This window comes from Musca autumnalis, unplaced genomic scaffold (genome assembly GCF_047663935.1).
Source record: "Musca autumnalis isolate F117 unplaced genomic scaffold, ASM4766393v1 scaffold_5, whole genome shotgun sequence".
NCBI lineage: Eukaryota > Metazoa > Arthropoda > Insecta > Diptera > Muscidae > Musca > Musca autumnalis.
In genome coordinates this window covers 31,067,822-31,087,413 of record NW_027412088.1, presented here as the reverse complement: position 1 = coordinate 31,087,413, position 19,592 = coordinate 31,067,822, and the positions used below count along the sequence as shown (strand labels likewise).

At 36.2% G+C, this 19,592-nt stretch overlaps 1 protein-coding gene across 1 annotated transcript in view; it reads left to right on the top strand.

Moving 5' to 3' along the window:
* The window catches only part of LOC141404730 (uncharacterized), a 423,099-nt gene that overhangs the window by 12,916 nt on the left and 390,591 nt on the right, over window positions 1-19,592 (top strand). The window contains exon 2 of the mRNA XM_073988388.1: window positions 8,794-9,901. Within this exon, the coding sequence (XP_073844489.1) occupies window positions 9,141-9,901 (761 nt within the window). The 5' untranslated portion in view covers window positions 8,794-9,140. The remainder of the gene's footprint in view (window positions 1-8,793; window positions 9,902-19,592) is intronic.

The following is a 19,592-nucleotide window of genomic DNA, read 5'->3' as shown; positions in this document are numbered from 1 at the left end:
TTTGTATTTAGAATTCCAATTTAAGTGGTTGGTAAAAAATCTTTTTTGTGTGTGTAGAAATTATCACTGCGAAAAGTCTTTGCGTATGTTTGTTTTTTTTTTATCCAAAACAAGGCACGCACGTTGTACGAGTATAGGTAATGGATTCGATAAATGTTCTTTATGTAGAAATTTCTTTTATTACAATGGGGGTTGACACTTCACATTGATTCAAAACATAAATAAACTCATTACATTACGAAGGCACCAATTGGCACAGAAGACGGCGTCACTTTATTCATAAGTGAATGACATGCTGAACTAGATTGTGAATCGTTCGTACGTTGATCGTTCTTCGTGAATCTTTCGGTCGGCGCTCGGTGAGCTATTGAACTATATCGACTGATCTAGTTCATACGCTCTTTTGAACGAATCGTTCAATTGAACTACTTCGTTCATGAACTATACAACTCTAACATATATACAACGATCTAAGTAAAGAGTCTTTACTCGGAAGATGCGTCTGCGGCTTCAATCAAAATAGCAACGAAAGCTTCAATCAACATATTTGGAAAATTTGTCCCAAAACCCTTACAAGTGGAGCACTCGCTGTAAATTTAGCAGCTTACATTGCGATTGGTCTTTTTAACGAAGGTACAAAATCATTGTTAATTTATTTGAGCTCGATCGTGAAGAAAGAATGTTGCGAAGGCAACAACAAATTTCCATTTTACAAGCTGCATCGTCGGCGGAAGAGGTCCTGTATGGACCAGGAATCGATGACTCCTTGTAATTTTACCAAAAATAAATTTTTTATTCATGTAAACCGAAATAACAACTTAAAACGCGTTTTTCTCGAAATGCCATTTTTGAAGTCGGTGCCAACGATAGCTCGAAAACGGATAGACCGATCTTCGTATATTTTGGTGAGCTTATTAAATACATAAGAACCTTGTCTTTAAGCGAGACAGATTTTTTTTTTTAATTTTTTAAAATTGAGTTTTTTTGGCCAGCACAACTTGGGATAACCTATTAAATGGATATTGTTAAAATTAGTTAATTAGCCCTTTCAGGTTCAAAAATAACGCCTGTCCCCAAAACTTTTTTCAATATAAGGAAGGTAATCCTTAACGAGGTGTTCACTGAAAAGGATTAATAACTTTTCGGTCAACAGCTGAACAGTTTTTCGTTGAAGAACACATTCTTTCCCACCAAACACAAAAAAAACCTTTTGAAACTTTTTTTCTACTCCATTAATTTTAATATTTGCTTCACAAAATCCGCAAACTAAGTACTAGAGACTTGGATAATTGTGAACAGAAAAATATAGATAGCCAACATTTATCTGATTTGAACCTCCCTCCCATGTGGTCAAAACTACTTGAAGTATCAATACCAAAATTCAAATTTCTTCAAATTGAAATATTTTTTATCAATTCCCATCATTAAATTTGTATTCCGAATTACTTTGTTTTTACAATTTTTGGGCACGGTCGTGACACAGAATTTTTTCCATTGGGGGATTTTTTCCATTGGGCGGAAATTCACCTTTGGGCCCATACAAATTACTATTGAAACTTTGAGGGCCCAGTGGCACGTGTTTAAATATTGTCCTCAATCTTTGTCAATCTTCAAATCTAATAAAAGTAAATAATTCAGAGGGGTGCCGCCTAAAAAACCGACATGGATTTTTTCCTTTTTGGGTTAACACCAGCCTAATGCAACATATTTCAAGATGGACGATATCGACTAGCTATTTCGAAATCAATCAAAATTATGTTCAACCAGAGGTCTTTACAGAGGCCTATAGTATAAAACAAGTAAGAATGGCGTTAAGTTCGGCCGGGTCGAACTTGTTATACACTCCACCACGCGTTGTATTGAAGTAAAATTGAACAATTAATTTCCTTTCGTTTATGAAGAAGACTAAATACCAAATTTCAGCAATTCCGGTAAAAAATGTGGCTACAGAAATTCGGGATGTACCGTTCTATGGGAGCTATACCAAAACGTCGATCAACACCTTCAAATTTGTGACTCAAAAAAGACTAAATACAAAATTTCCGATATTTTGGTACGCTTCTATGGGGGTAATAGAAAGACGTGGATACTGATAATTTTCTTCTGGAATATTGTATAACACCATGGAAGACTAAATACCAAATATCAGTCCTTTTCGTGGGATATTGACGGCACATCCTTCAGAATTACGAAAATGGGGACGTACCGCTCTATGGGGGCTATGTCGACACGTGGACGTGCAATTTCAGTCGGAAAGGTTTTTAACTCCAACGTAGACTGAATACCAGCTATTTCGGTGGATTGTTGTGGCCACAACCTTCAAAATACCGAAAATCGGGAGGTAACGTTCAATTGGGGCTATATGAAGACGTGGACCTGTACGCACAAATGTCTTTGGGAAAGTTTTATACCACCAGAGAAGACTAGATACCAAATTTCAGCCTTTTCGGTGGAATATTTAGGCCACAACCTTCAAAATACCGAAAATTGGCAGGTACCGTTCTATGGGGGCTATATGAAGGTGTGCAACTATGCAGACAAATTTAGAGGGGGAAAGTTGAATACTCTCAAGATTTATGACTTAATACCAAATTTCACCCATTTCGATGGATTATTGTTGCCATAACCTTTAAAATACCGAAAATCAGGAGGTATCGTTCTATGGGGGCTATATTAAGGCGTGGACCTGAACCGACCAATTTTTGGGGGAGAGTTTTAAGCCTCCAACTAAGACTTAATACCAAATTTCAGGCATTTCGGAGAAATATTGAGGCCACAACCTTCAAAATACCGAAAATCGCGAGATTCCGTTCTATGGAGGCTATATGAAGGTGTGGACCTATACCGACAAAATTCTGTGGGAAAGTTTTATACCCCAACCCCAACGATGACTAATTACAAAACTTTCAGCAATTTCAGCGTGATAATGAAGCTAAAACCGTCGAAATACCTATGGGAGCTATATCAAAACGTGAACCTAGATAGCCCATTTGCAATACCAAACATCCTAGGAGTAATAGAAACTTCTATACCAAATTACAAAGCTCTATCTTAAAAATTGCGAGCTGTATCTTGATTTCAACAGACGGAAGGACGGACATGATTAATCGACTTACTTTACTTTATAGGGTCTCCGATGAATATTTCGATGTGTTACAAACGGAATGACAAATTACAGATAGAATAGGCCTTTATTAAGAACCACAGGCATTTGTAGAGACCAGAGGATTTAAAATAACACCAAAGGTCTTATGGTTTTTTATACAATAGCAGAGGTATCTATAGAGGCCAGAGGTTCTTAGAGCCAACATTTTTATACAATTCCAATAGGCAGTTATTATGGATTTTATTCGTGCAGAATTGTTGATTGGTTCTATCTGCGAAATAATTGGGTCCAACTATTAAAATGAGCTTTTTATGTTGGAGATGTGTGCATAGAACATTTAGGATCACCTGTTATCTGTTTATTTTTGTACAGTCATAGGCTTACTTCTTCTTTTTTATTTGTTCAATGTAACACCAAGTACAGGGCTGCGTAAGATTAATATTAATTAAAGTACTTTAGGATGTATACATTACATGAGGTTGTTTATTGTTTATACGCACCTAAATGTGAATTATTTTATTACACTATGCAACACTGAAAATGCAAACAACTTCTAGTATGAATTTTTTGAAAATACATATTGAGACTACAAAAACCCTAGTAGGGTTTTGTCTTGTCAGATCCAGTTCCGATTTTATGGCCTCATCTAAACCGGGCTAAAACTACAGTTTTTTGCATTTATCGGGCCTTTATCTCAGAAACTAATAGGAATTTGGCCTTGCTGTCTTTAGCAAAATTGTAGTACTAAACTATTAGAACTTATGCTTTGAACATCAACATCGATAAAATATAGAAAATTTTACAAAAAAAAATCTTTCAAATAAAGTTCTCAGCAATACTTCAGAACATTCTGAAACTCTAAAATGCTTACTTCATGTTGTTTCAGCGGTATTTTGCATCATATCTCTTACAACACGTATTTCAAACACAGTTAACACCAACAGTTTATTCTCGCATTTCGGTTTTCCCCCCATTGTTGACATATTTATTAAATGGTCGTTGAAAAATATACTGAAAACAACGTGATAGAGGGAATAGTTTTCCAAAAGAAAAGAAATATGGCGTGAAATGTATAGAAATTATGGAAATTTTCCATATTTTATAAAATTGAGGTAATAAATGTAGTTTTTCGAGTTCATTGTTTCTCCAAATATTTTATTCTTGCCCTTATCTACAAATTTGCTTCAGAGGTCAGATGAAGATTCGAATTGGTATCAGAGATATAGCCCAGAATTACTTTAAAAAGTCAATATTTTACCATGTTTATAAGGGACCGTAAAATACAAGCTGGATCTGACACAACAAAACCCAACTGGTGTTTTTGTCCTTTGGGTCTGTACTTTCAAAAAATCTTCAGATCAAATTGTTTGCACAAGATTGCCTTAATAATGTTGCACAGTGTGATTAAATGAAGCGTAGCTGTGGTAAATGTAAATTCTTCTCGTAATTTTAGGCCTTTTTGGCTCAGTTTCGAATAAGGTTGTGAGATATTGGATTGCAGTCTTTCGGTCTTGACATACATCTTTTTCGGGATATGGGCCGGACCTCTTTCTGTAAATTTAGAGTTATCGTTTGCAACATCGGGTGATTCATTTCATTCAACCTTGGAAGTTTTTTCGGATTCTGTTCATAGATGAATAAAAAAAAAATAATAAATAAAACGCCTGGGCGAAAAACTATGGTTTCAGTTCAACCCGGTACGAAAGAACCCGCTGCTATGGGATTGAGTTCGATGGTAGTTCTGTCCGTCGTGGGATCGCAGGGTAGCCGTATTCGGACCTGGGACATAAGTTAAGCTCTTTTGTACTTTTTATTTAGTTTTTTGTTCGTTAACGTATGTTCGAATACGTGTGTTGACTGAAGGACATTTGTTATGACTTTTCTTCAGTATAATTAAATTTCATGTAAAGTTTTAGTTATATTCCCCCTCCTTCCCCCTAACGAAATGTTGTTCAAAAGATATGTAGTAATCTAAAGATTCTATTTTTAAAATATCAGCTGCAACTTTTCTCAATTTTGAAGTTCGTTCCCAAAATACTAAGGGTACCTTTAAGGGGGTTTTTAATTTTTTCAAATGTAAAGGTGATACATTTCACCTTTTTAAATATATAGAAGAGATACTGTGCCATTCAGTTATATGAGAGATACTTCAAAATGTAGTCCTCAATGTAAAATTTGGAATAATTAGTCATTTTGATTGATTATTACGACTAGAAACCTAAAAATATCGAATATTGGGCGATACCGATTTATGGGGACAACATCAAAGGGTCGACTTACATTAACCGACAATCTTCTGAGGGAAGTCTACCTCCATGGAAGATTAAGTGGCATTTCGAATTAATAATTTATATAAAACAGTCAAAATTCCGAAAATCGGGCGGTACAATTATATGGGGACCCTATCAAAACGTGGACCCAATTCCAAAAATTTTTTTCGAGAAGGTTTTCTTACACTAGGGAATACCGATAGCCAAATTTTAGCCAATTTTATTGAAAGATGTGGTCAAGACCCCCAAAATGCCAGAAATCATGGTGTATCGTTCCATGGGGGCTAAACCCAAAGTTGGACCTATGTTGATTTTTTTGTTTATTTTGTGTTTGTGTTGCTAAACAAGCCTTTACTGAAAATTTCGTATTAATATCTGCATAGGAAGTATTTTTGGTCGCACTTCCCATACAAGTTCGACCACAGTGCTCTGGTGTGGTAGATTGTAATTGGGCGTACAATGGTTGTAAACATCTAGTGAATGACCTGTGGCCTGATTCTCCAGCTCTTGCCAATATAATTCTTGGAGGTATACAGTGTTATTAGACCACTCATGGTTCGTTCCTCGACAATTTTTTTACATGTTAATAGTTGGTCCAGAATGATCCCGAGGTACTTTTTGGCTTCTGAAGAGAACTCTAGATTGAGTCCATCCAGCATTGATGCGGTAATGGTTGGATTTTCTCTTTTCTCTCTTTTTTTGGGTTATCCGAAGACCATTGTTGTGTGCCCATCTCATGAATGACCTGTGGTGTCATTCTCCAGCCCTCGCCATTAGAATTCTTGGAGGTATACAGTGTTATTAGACGACTCATGGTTCGTTCCTCGACATTTCTTTTCCATGATAATAGATGGTCCATAATGATGATTTTCGCTTCTGAAGAGATCTCTAGAGTGATTACATCCAGCATTGATAAGGTAAATGGTTGGATGTTCTATTGTTCGTAAACAGATCCAGCTCTCTTTTTATGGGGTCAGGTAAAATCGGAGGGTACCATTATGTGGGGGTGGTATACCACACCGTGGACCAATGTTCACAATTTCTGATAGAGAAGTTTTTAACCACTGGGAACCATATATGCAAAAGGACATCTAATCTTGACTGAAAATTAAGATAAAAAACTAAAATAACCTGGACTTGTTACTACCGTTTTGAAGGGTTATACCCAAATGTAAATGGAAGGTGCTTACACCTGGGAAGTTTTTGCGGATTCTGAAACTACAGTGGTCATAGATGAGAAAAATAAAAAACCAAAAAAAAAAAAAAAAAATCGCCGGAGCGCTTTTTAAGTAAATCGCGATTCAAGTTGACATTTTTCAGGGGTTTTCAGGTTTTCACGATTTTGCTTGGAAACCGCAAGTCCTTTCGAAATGGGACTAAAGAAAATTTTGCAGTTATGAAAATTCTCTACAAGATTGACTTTTGTAATATCTTCGTTGTTTTTACCGTTATTGAGATATAAAAGTTCAATTTAGGACAATGGATTGACTGTATCTGTATACTTATAGAACAAGGGCATGATTGCAATTTCCCAACTTAAACTTATATATCTCAAAAATTGTACAACCTAGAAAAAAATTACGAAAGCAAATCTTGTAGAAAATTTACACAGCTACAAAATATTCTTTAGTCTCATTTCGAAAGGTTTTGCAGTTTTCAAGCTAAATCCTGAAAATCTAAGAAAAAAATCTAAAAGTTGGATCTGAATCTCTATATCTCAAAAATGGTAGAACTTAGGAAAATATCAATTAGGCAGTCTTGTACATAATATTCCCTACTACAAAGTCTATCCGCCGATTTTTTTCTTGTTTTTGGATTTTCTCATCTATAAACATTGCTGTTTCAGAATCCACAAAAACTTCGCAGGTGTTAGCGGTTTTCATTTAAAGTTAGTCAGGGCGCACCATACACGGCCTTGTTTTATAAGTAGGCGATACAGTCAATCTATTGTCCTAATTTTATCTTCTATATCACAATAACGGTTAAAACTACAAAGATATCATAAAGGTCAATCTTGTAGAGAATATTCATGACTACAACACCTTTTTTGTCTAATTTCGGTAGGGCTATACCTAAACATGAACATATATCAACTGTTAAATTGCAGGTAGATCGGTTAAAAATTTAAGCAAAAATCCTCAAAATATCGAAAATCGGTAGGTACCGTTATATGGGAGCTCTACCAAAACATCTTCGAACTTGACCTGATAATGAAAAAATAGTCCGGTGAAAAAACATAGTGCTCTATCTCAATTTTTGCGATGGCTAGAGTGATTACAATAGACGGACATGGTTAGAACGATTCACAATTTTATCCTTATCATGTATAGGATCGCAAATGATTATCTAAGTGCGAACTAAGTATTGCTCCTTTCAGTTTTGGTCGGCTCTGAAGAGGCATAAAGTTGTAATTGCCACCTTATGTAGGCCATGTTTGTAATTTTTTGGTTTTACAACTTCTTCCAGTCACAGGCTGAGGACAAATAGATTGATAGTAGTTTATTTATCCCACGGAACTCTTTGTAATTTGCCTTCACACTGGATTGGTAACTCCACATAATGTTACCTTCATCGTCAGATTAGCTGAAGGTTTAAGAAACTATTTTCATCAATTTGGGGGACTTTTAAGGTTTCAATAAATATATCCATTTTTCCGAAAACTGTAGATTTTGTTTTATGCCTAAAATATGCACAAGGTAAAGTGGGGAGTATGATTGATATTAATAGAAATACAAGGTGACGTATGGGTTACACGAAATTGCTGTTACCCATACGCAGCTATTTGAACTTATGACAATATAATTAATTATTATAAAATTATTTTTTAATGTTTAATTATAAATGCCTAGTTGAAAAAAATCATTCTTAATGGCCTAACAAAACCAAGTAATTGAAATTTTTGAAATATTTTACCATGCCGAAATTGCAAACTCAATCAAAAAGCCTCTTTAATTCTAAATGGTCATTGGCAAGTCATAATATGAACGGCCAGATTTATGCATTAACTTAAAATTTGATTATTCCGACTTATTCGGTAATAAGCTCTTAAATCCGTGTACAAAAATAAAAGCAACAACAGCAACAACGTTGCAGCTACAAGCACGGTTAAGCGATGCCGCCGATAAAACCACAACAAACCAAGTCAGTAAAAAAAAACAGAAACAAAAAATTACATGGCAAACAAAAAACCGGCTATGAAGTCAACAAAAAACAAAATCAATGAATTTAATAAAAAAAATATACAAAACAACAAATTAAAAAAATATTACCAAAAAATAAGAAGGAGAAGAGAAAAAAATAAAAAACCAAAAATAAAATCAAAACAAAAATAAATTTCAAGCAAAAAAAAAAAATCAAAAATAATTTTCAATCTATAAAATGTTTAATTTTTTTGGTGTGTTTGTGTCTTTTTTGCAGCTAAAACAGGTCTTAAGAATTTTACAAAAGTGAAATAACCAAAATAACAACAACAAAATAGTGGATAAACAACAACAATAACATATTAACTTAACTGCAAATTAAACTAAAAGAAAAACTAAGAAAATCAACAAATTTAAATTTTCGTATTGAAATTCAAACCATAGACAGACAGCAGCAGTTGTGATTTACTTTAAAGTGGACTTGAAAACCAGCAAAATATCAGCAGCAACAACAACAACAACGACAACACCCATACTCTCAACTCCATATCTCAACTCAACGGCAGCAATAACCTTAGTCCAAGCACCGCTTATATTCTTGTTGTAGTACAACAACAAAACATAATGTCGGCCTTTAAGGCCAACGTTGTAATGAAAGCACATGGCGGAGGTGGTATTGGCCAAGAGTGTGGTGGTGCTGGTGAAGAGGAGGGAAACTTAAGTGCTGCAGCAGTACACAACAACAATTTGAAGAATATGATAAAAGAGAACAGGTTCTTGGCCAATAATAACAGCAACAACAATATCAGCAATATCAATTCCAGTGCAAATAACAGAAGCCAACTAAAGAAACAAAACACCAACAACAACAATAAAACAGCAAACAACAAAGATCATGTAATGCAAACAACAACATCAACAATAAAATCATCTGCTTCTTGTTCTTCTGCTTCATCATCTTGGTCAGCATCTAAAAGGCCAATAAATTCTACAATGGCCACAACAACTTCATCATCATCTCCATCATCGTTGTTGTCGTCTTCGTCGTCAACGTCGTCACCCTTGTTGTTTTTGTCATCACCATTGTTCGCAATGCGTTCATCATTATTACGTTTGTCGTCCTCCTCGTTGTCGTCTTCGTCATCTATGACCGTTGCTCTTCTATTGATCGTCTGCATTCTAAGTAGCCACGTTGTTGTTGGCGTTACAACAACGGGTGCTGTACGACCCGGCACCGGCAATCCCTCGGCACGTTTGCCACGTACCAGTGCCAGTCAGCTGAATAGCGGTAACACAACCGGCAATAGCAATGCCTACAAGTTGGCAGCAAAATCATTGAACAACAACAACACCAACAACAATCGCAATGGCAATTTACGCACAAGGTGAGTGATGACTTGAAGTGACTTGTTTTTGTTTTTTATTTAATTTTTGTTGTAGTTTTTTTTCTTCTTTGAGATTTTGCTAAGTAAGTTTTGAGGCTATTTTGAGAAGCATTCTTGAGGTTATTTTTAAAAAGCGAAGATGATACATTGGGGTGGAGGGAAAAAAGTAAATCAGATTCGAGGCCAGAGTAATCTCCAAAGATTAAAGGTTTATGTAGAGATAAGAGAGGTTAAAAGGAGATCAGAAGGTTATAAAGAGACCAGAGGTCTCGATTGCGGTCTTTACAGAAACCAGAGGTCTTTATGGAGACCAGAGGTCTTTATGGAGACCAGAGGTTTTTATGGAGACCAGAGGTCTTTATTGAGACCGGAGGTCTTCATAGTGACCAGAGGTCTTTATAGTGACCGGAAGTCTTCATAGAGACAGGATGTCTTCATAGGGACCAGAGGTATTTATAGAGATAAGAGGTCTTTAAAGAACCAGAGGTCCTTATAGAGATCAGATTTTTTCGTAGAGACCACACGTTTTTATGGAGACTACAGCTCTTTATATAGACCAGGAGTATTTTTTATTTGGACCAGAGGTATATAGAGAGGCCAAAGGTCAATAAAGAGGACAAAGGTCTTTGTAGACACCACATGTCTTTATAAAAACCACAGATCTTTGTTGAGGTCTTTCTAGAGACCAGAGAGGGACCTGAGGATTGTTTCTATAGAAAAAAGTTTCCTCAGGCACCTGAGGATTTTTTTCTATAGAAAAAATTTTCTCAGGGACCTGAGGATTTCTTTCTATAAAAAAAGTGTCCTCAGGGACCTGAGGATTTTTTTTTCTATAAAAAAAGTGTCCTCAGGGACCTGAGGAATTTTTTCTATAGAAAAAAGTGTCCTCAAGTGTCGCAGGTCCCTGAGGACACTTTTTTCTACAGAAAAAATTCCTCACGTCCATGAGGACACTTTTTTCTATAGAACAAATTCCTCATGTCCCTTAGGACACTTTTTCTATAGAAAAAAATCCTCAGGTACCTGAGTACACATTTTTCTATAGAAAAAAATTCCTCAGGTCCCTGAGGACAACTTTTTCTAGGATTTTCCTGAGGACACTTTTTTTATAGAAAACTTCCTCGGGTCCCTGAGGACACTTTTTTCTATAGAAAAAAATTCCACAGGTCCCTGAGGACATTCTTTTCTATTGAATAAAAATCCCCAGGAAATTTCCTAAAATACTGAGGACACTCTTTTTTACACTAAAATTCTCTCAAGTCACTTTTTTGTAGAGCAAAAATGTCCTCCGGTCCCTGCGGATACTTCTTTCTATAGAAAAAAGTGTCCTCAGGAACTGAGGAATTTTTTCTTTAGAAAAAAGTGTCCTAAGGGACCTGAAACAGGAATTTTTTTCTATAGAAAAAAGTGTCTTCAGGTTCTGTGGATTTTTTATATAGAAGAAGTGTTCTCAGGGACCTGAGGAATTTTTTTACTATAGAAAAAAGTCTCCACAGGGACCTAAGGCATTTTTCTACATTACAAACAGGAGAAAAGTTCCAAAGGTAAAATCGAGAACATCTAGATCAAGCAAATCTGAATAACATTCACACCGATGTATTTGCGCAGGCAGTACTCGACGACCACTCCCCTATATATCACAGTGGAAGGCAAGACAAACGCGAGTTGTAAAGACTCCCTTCAGCTTGTCTACAAAGTTTCCCTTCAGGTGTTCTCTAAAGACCCGTCACAGGTCTTTTCTAAAGTCTTCCTTCAATTCGGCTTTAAAGATTACCTTAGGTCCCTATAAAGACTTTGAAATCTGGTCTCTATAAAGACCTCTGGCCTCTATAAAGGTCTTTGATCCCTAAAAAGACATCCGGTCTCTATAAAGACCTCTGGTGTCTAAAAACACCTGTGGTCTCTATAAAGACCTCTTCTCTCCATAAAAACGTTGGTATGTACAAAGACCTCCTACCGCTCAATAGACCTCTGGCATCTCCAAAGACGTGTGGTCTCTACGAAAACCTCTGGTCTCTATAAAAACCTCTGGTCTCTATGAAGACCTCTGGCCTCTGTAAAGACTTTCGCTCTCTATAAAGACCTCTGGTCTCTATAAAGACCTTTGCTTTCTATAAAGAACTCAGATCTTTGTAAAGACATTTGGTCTCTATAAAGACCTCTGGTCTCTAGAAAGATCTCTGGTCTCTAGAAAGACCTCAACAAAGGTCTGTGGTTGAGACCTGCGGTCTCTAAAAAGACCTCTGGTCTCCATAAAAACCTTTGCTCTCCCTAAAACCTGTGGTCTCTATAAAGACCTCCGTCCTCTTTATTGAACTCTGGCCTCTCTATATTCCTCAGGTCAATGAGGACACTTTTTTCTATAGAAAATAACTCCTCAGGTCCCTGAGGACACTTTTTTCTATAGAAAAAAATTCCTCAGGTCCCTGAGGACACTTTTTTCTATAGAAAAAAATTCCTCAGGTCCCTGAGGACACTTTTTTCTATAGAAAAAAATTCCTCAGGTCCCTGAGGACACTTTTTTCTATAGAAAAAAATTCCTCAGGTCCCTGAGGACACTTTTTTCTATAGAAAAAAATCCATAGAAAAAAATTCCTCAGGTCCCTGAGGACACTTTTTTCTATAGAAAAAAATTCCTCAGGTCCCTGAGGACACTTTTTTCTATAAAAAAAATTCCTTAGGTCCCTGAGGACACTTTTTTTCTATAGAAAAAAAATTCTCAGGTCCTTGAGGACACTTATTTTCTATAGAAAAAAATTCCTCAGTTCCCTGAGGACACTTTTTTCTATAGAAAAAAATTCCTCAGGTCCCAGAGGACATTTTTTTCTATGGCAACAAATTCCTCAGGTCCCTGAGGACACTTTTTTCTATAGAAAAAAAATTCCTCAGGTCCCTGAGGATACTTTTTCCATACAAAAAATTTTTCTATAGAAAAAAATCCACAGTCCCCTCAGAACACTTTTTTCTATAGAAAAAAATTCCTCAGGTCCCTGAGGACACTTTTTTACATAGAAAAAAATTCCTCAGGTCCCTGAGGACACTTTTTTCTATAGACGACACTGTTTTCTATAGAAAAAAATTCCTCAGGTCCCTGACGACACTGTTTTCTATAGAAAAAATTCCTCAGGTTCCTGAGGACACTTTTTTTATAGCAAAAAAATTCCTCAGGACCCTGAGGACACTTTTTTCTATAGAAAAAATTCCTCAGGTCCCAGAGGACATTTTTTTCTATAGAAAAAAATTCCTCAGGTCCCCAAGGACACTTTTTTCTATAGAAAAAATCCTTATGTTCCTGAGGACTCTATTTCTATAGAAAAAATTCCTTATGTTCCAGAGGTCCACTTTTTTCAATAGAAAAAAATTGCTCAGGTCCCTGAGGACTATTTTTTCTATAGAAAAAAATTCCTCAGGTCCCTGAGGTTACTTTTTTCTATAGAAAAAAACCCTCGTGTCATTGGGGACACTTTCTTTCCTATAGAAAAAAATCCTCAAGTCCCTGAAGGCATTTTTTCTATAGAATAAAATTCCTCAGATCCCTGAGGACACCTTTTTTCTATAGAAAAAAGTTCCTCTGGTCCTGGAGGACACTGTTTTCTACAAAACAAGAATCCTCAGGTCCATGAGGACACTTTTTTCTATAGAAAAAAATCCTCAGGTCAATGAGGACACTTTTTTTCTATAGGAAAAAACTCGTCAGATCCCTGAGGACACTTTTTTCTATAGAAAAAATTCCTCAGGTCACTGAGGACACTTTTTTCTACAAAAAAAAAAATCCTCAGGTCCCTGAGGACACTTTTTTCTACAGAAAAAAACCTCAAGTCCTTGTGGACACTTTTTCTATAGAAAAAAAATCCTCAGGTCCCCGAGAACACTTTTTTCTATAGAAAAAATGTCCTTAGGTCCTTAGGAAACTTTTTCTATAGAAAAAAATCCTCAGGTCCCTGAGGACACTTTTTTCTATAGAAAAAATTCCTCAGGTCCCTGAGGACACTTTTTTCTATAGAAAAAGAAATCCTCAGGTCCCTGAGGACACTCTTTTCTATTGAAAAAGATTCCTCAGGTTCCAGAGGACATTTTTTTCTATGGCAACAAATTCCTCAGGTACCTGAGGACACTTTTTTCTATAGAAAAAAATTCCTCAGGTCCATGAGGCCACTTTTTTCTATAGAAAAAATTCCGCAGGTCCCTGAGGACACTTTTTTCTATAGAAAAAAATTCCTCAGGTCCCTGAGGACACTTTTTTCCATAGAAAAAAATTCTTCAGGTTCCTGAGGACACTTTTTTCTATAGAAAGAATTTCCATTGTAAGTTCAGGTTATGTAACCTTTAAAGCCATTTGTTCACTCTGTGTACTTTAGTGCGTATGATTATTATTAATGTGGTTTATAGTGGCGTATACGTATGATCCTCACGTCAATACTTATACGCCCCAGAGATTTCAATAAATTATTGCCATTTAATTTATTTAAAGTGCATTCCACCCTAATGTTTCGATTTTTTATTTATTTCTCACTCTGTTTCGTTGTCATTAAAACATTCTGTTGTTTTTTGCTGTAATCTTTTGCATTGTTTATTGTTCTGTCTTGGAAGTGTAATGGCATCTTCTTCTTTTTTCCTTTAGTGGACTTTGTGCCTGCCACGAGTTGGTTTGGCTGCCTGACTGGCTACTCATTGCCAAAAAAAGAAATTAAGTTAGACGTGGCAACTTGTTGTTAGATAATTGTTTATAAATGTGTTTGATTAATTGCTGTTTGAGATGGCGTAAGAAATTTGGACATGAAAAAATTTGGAAATTGCCAATTTTATGAAATTTTGCCAAGAATTTTGGGTGGGAAGGAGTATCAGTAGTTGCGCGGTTTTCTTGGTAAGATGGGAACAGTTCGCTTGTTAAGATGTTAGAGAACTTCAATGTTCTTAATATAGAAGAAGGGAGGTTTTATGGACACACTGAAGGGGTCCTTAGAGAAGAGTTAAAGGGCGTCCTAATAGTAGAGTGGAAGGGAAGATCTATACAGTTTTTTAGAAGAGCTGAAGATATTCTTTATAGAGTCATTATATCTCAGCAGTTCCTAATATTGCGATGTCTAGGTCAAGTCCTGAGAATGTTCTCCCTATAAAACCATATGAAGACGGTTCTCTCGGCGGTGTGGAGTGATTGGAAATCTATTCTTACTTCAGTTTCTTTGTCAATAAATAAGTTCATGGAACTATCCATTACTGAAAAATATGATTTAACAAACCCGTATTTGTAAACTTCCTAGTGTATCTCTCTCTTTACACATTTCATTCTCCACAGTATTAAGTTGCTAAAATTGCACAAATTTATTGACTGTTAACACGACACGCTGGAGTAGTGTCTGATCAATGTGCAAACCATGGCTATTGATAGTCGACATCTGAACTTTGTTTATATGTTTCCAATCGTCATTCTACAAGTATTTGTGGTGTTGTTGTGGCGTTTAATTGATAACGGATATATTTTTATGTGGTTTGACTGGCCTGAGGCATTCGAAGAGATTTCTAACATTGGGTCAATAAGCCACCGAAAAAACACAAAACTGGTGATGTTTGCATTGTGGTTAAAGCAGATGGCTGGCCGGACGGCCATCTATGGGGGGTTGGACTCAGCAAAAATTTATAAATTTGATTTCCAAGGAAAAATATGCGTAAATTATTTAGCAACTTTGCCAACAAAGTTGTGGCGCAACGAATTTGTTTTATTAAAGATGGCCAATGAATGAAAGATTAACAGTTACAATATTAATTATGAATTATTAAACAAAATAAAAATAAAGAAAAAATAAATTTCAGCTGCATTTTTGGAATTGAAATAAGAAAATTTTGGCTTTTTATCAAAAACCAACTAACCAAAAAGGTTATTAACTATATTTGTTAATGTCACCAAGTCTTTAACGAAAAAAAACAAGTATATTAAAATTGTTATTAAAATATTTTCGATTTTTTTTGCCATACTCCCCAAAAATGATTGACGAAGTTGTTTCTAAGTTTTGTAAATAAATTTAATATAATTTATTTCTTATGTTTGTGTTTTGTATAAATGCCCACGGCGAACTCAACAGCTAAAAAGTTTTTCTTTAATATTTAAAAAATAATCTACCAAAAGATCCTCTCGGCAGATGAGTTTTCTATATTTCAGGTAGGCGTTCCAAAACACATTTTGGAGGTGTTTCCTTTTCATAAAGTGCGAATGCGTTGATTGGCAAGCATTTATAACATTTACAATCATCGTCCAATGTGTACAACATTATTGGAGATGAGATTTTAAAATTCATCGAAAAAAACAGGTTTTCGAAAATGTTAAAAAAGTATTTTTTTCGTTTTAAATGTGACCTTTGAAATTTGATACTTAAGACTTTATCATGAAAATCCTATATAAGAGTTTCATTGTCCATAAGGTGGAGAGGTAATAGGTTTTATCCCTAAAGTCCTCTTAATTTACTTATGTACAGTAGGCGACCCTATATAGAACTATGTATGCATATGCCGAACTAAGAAAAATTTCCATTTCTCTCTATTTGTTGTCTTGCTTTTTTTCAATAGAAAAAAGTGTCCTCAGGGACCTGAGGAATTTTTTTCTATAGAAAAAAGTGTCCTCATGGACCTGAGGAATTTTTTTCTATAGAAAAAAGTGTCCTCAGGGACCTGAGGATTTTTTTTCTAGAGAAAAAAGTGTCCTCAGGCACCTGAGGATTTTTTTCTAGAGAAAAAGGGTTCCCTGGTCCTGAGGAATTTTTTTCTATAGAAAAAAGAGTTCTCAGGGACCTAAGGAATTTTTTTCTATAGAAAAAAGTGTCCTCAGGGACCTGAGGAATTTTTTTCTGTAGAAAAAAGTGTCCTCAGGAACCTGAGGAATTTTTTTTTTTTAGAAAAAAGTGTCCTCAGGGACCTCAGGAATTTTTTCTTTAAAAAAAAGTGTCCTCAGGGACCTGAGGAATTTTTTCCTTTAGAAAAAAAGTGTCCTCGGGGACATGAGGAATTTTTTTTTTATAGAAAAATGTGTCCTCTGGGACCTGAGGAATTTTTTTCTATCGAAAAATGTGTCCTCAGGGACGTGCGGAATTTGTTTCTTTAGAAAAAAGTGTCCTCAGGTACCTGAGGAATTTTTTTTCTTTAGAGAAAAGTGTTCTCAGAGACCTGAAGATTTTTTTTAATTTTTTCCTATAGAACAAAGTGTCTTCAGGGATATGAGGATTTTTTTTCTATAGAAAAGTGTCCTCGTGGACCTGAGGATTTTTTCTATAGATAAAAGTGTCCTGAGGGACCTGAGGAATTTTTTTTTTACAGAAAAAAGTGTCCTCGGGGAGCTGAGGAATTTTTTTCTATAGAAAAAAGTGCCCTAGGGGACCTGAGGAATTTTTTTCTCTAGAAAAAAGTGTCCTCGGGGACTTGAGAAATTTTTCTATAGAAAAAAGTGTCCTCAGGGACTTGAGGAATTTTTATAAAGACTCCCTTCAGCTCGTCTATAAAGGCTCCCTTCAGCTCGTCTATAAAGACTCCCTTCAGCTCGTCTATAAAGTCTCACTTCAGCATGCATATAACGACTCACTTCAGCTCGTCTATAAAGACTCACTTCAGCTCGTCTATAAAGACGCACTTCAGCTCGTCTATAAAGACGCAATTCAGCTCGTCTATAAAGACTCCCTTCAGCTCGTCTATAAAGACAGCCTTCAGCTCCTCTATAAAGACAACCTTCGGCTCGTCTGTAAAGACTCCCTTAAACTCGTCCATAATCAACTCGTCTGCAAAGACTCCCTTCTGCTCGTCTGCAAAGACTCCCTTCTGCTCGTCTATAAAGACTCCCTTCAGCTCGTCTATAAAGACGCACTTCAGCTCGTCTATAAAGACGCAATTCAGCTCGTCTATAAAGACGCACTTCAGCTCGTCTATAAAGACTCCCTTCAGCTCGTCTATAAATACTCGCTTCAGTTCGTCTATAAAGACTCACTTCAGTTGGTCAATAAAGACTCCCTTCAGCTCGTCTATAAAGACTCCCTTCAGCTCGTCTGCAAAGACTCCCTTCAGCTCGTCTATAAAGACTCCCTTCAGCTCGTCTGCAAAGACTCCCTTCAGCTCGTCTATAAAGACTCCCTTCAGCTCGTCTATAAAGACAGCCTTCAGCTCCTCTATAAAGACAACCTTCGGCTCGTCTATAAAGGCTCCCTTCAGCTTGTCTGTAAAGACTCCATTCAGCTCGTCTATAAAGACTCCATTCAGCTCGTCTATAAAGACTCCCTTCAGCTCGTCTATAAAGGCTCCCTTCAGCTTGTCTGTAAAGACTCCCTTCAGTTCGTCTATTAAGGTATCCTTCAGCTCGTCTATAAAGACTCCCTTCAGTTCGTCTATAAAAGTACCCTTCAGCTCGTCAATAAAGACTCCCTTCAGCTCGTCTATAAAGACTCCTTTCAGCTCGTCTATAAAGACTCCCTTCAGCTCGTCTATAAAGACTCCCTTCAGCTCGTCTATAAAGACTCCTTTCAGCTCGTCTATAAAGACTCCTTTCAGCTCGTCTATAAAGACTCCTTTCAGCTCGTCTATAAAGACTCCTTTCAGCTCGTCTATAAAGACTCCCTTCAGCTCGTCTATAAAGAATCCCTTCAGCTCGTCTATAAAGACTCCTTTAACTCGTCTATAAAGACTCCCTTCAGCTCGTCTATAAAGACTCCCTTCAGCTCGTCTATAAAGACTCCCTTCAGCTCGTCCATGAAGACTTCCTTCAACTAGTCCATGAAGGTTCCCTTCAGCTCCTTTAAGAAGACTCACTTCAGCTCGTATATAACCGTATATACCGTTTTAAAGTCTCCCTTCAGCTTGTCTATAAAAACTCCTTTCCGCTGGTACTGATATCTGCGACATAAATAATTGTTTGTCTAGCGTAAAACAGGTTTCCTCCTCTTACCATTTATATTCGAAAATCTTAATCTTTGTCTTACCAAAAAATAAATCTTGAAATTAATTGCCGTTAGACGGTTTGTTCATTGATTAATTATCAACGTCGAAGAAACATGAACTTTATCTTCACTTTCGTTTTCAATGGCGTCAGGTCAACCGTTTTTTCTCTTTCACTCTACTGACCCATTTCATGAAAACGAGGCAATATTTAAATGACAGTTAACTGTTAATTTAAATGGCCACAACATAGGCCAATTTAATTTACATGAAAACACCATCGTGCGCATTATCATAATCAGTGTCATCGACATGAATGACATCTCACCAACGATACACACGCTTATACAAATTAACATAATCTCATAATTATTCGAAATCTCCCGAGCAGTGGCAGTTAAAAGAAATAAAAATAATTTAAACTATCCCACACAGAGCAGAGAAAGATGGAAATGTATGTAAAGACATATTGGGGTTGGATGAAGGAAAGGTGACAGTTATTCCCCTGGTTAGTCAATTTTTTTGAATAAATAATAAAAGTTTTCAATATCAATACTCAATATCGGTGCCTGAGTTGTGTTAGAACTTTTGTAGATCTTGGGTTTGAATGAAACTCCGGTAAAGGAATAGAACATTTTCAGGTCATAATTCGGACTCGATCGATTCGGACTCGTTCATACGTGGTGATAAGAGGGATATAGAATATTTTAATAATATTATCGTGGCATAGAATACGCTTCTACCAATGAATAGGAGAAACATCTCCCCTTGTTTCTTTTATAAT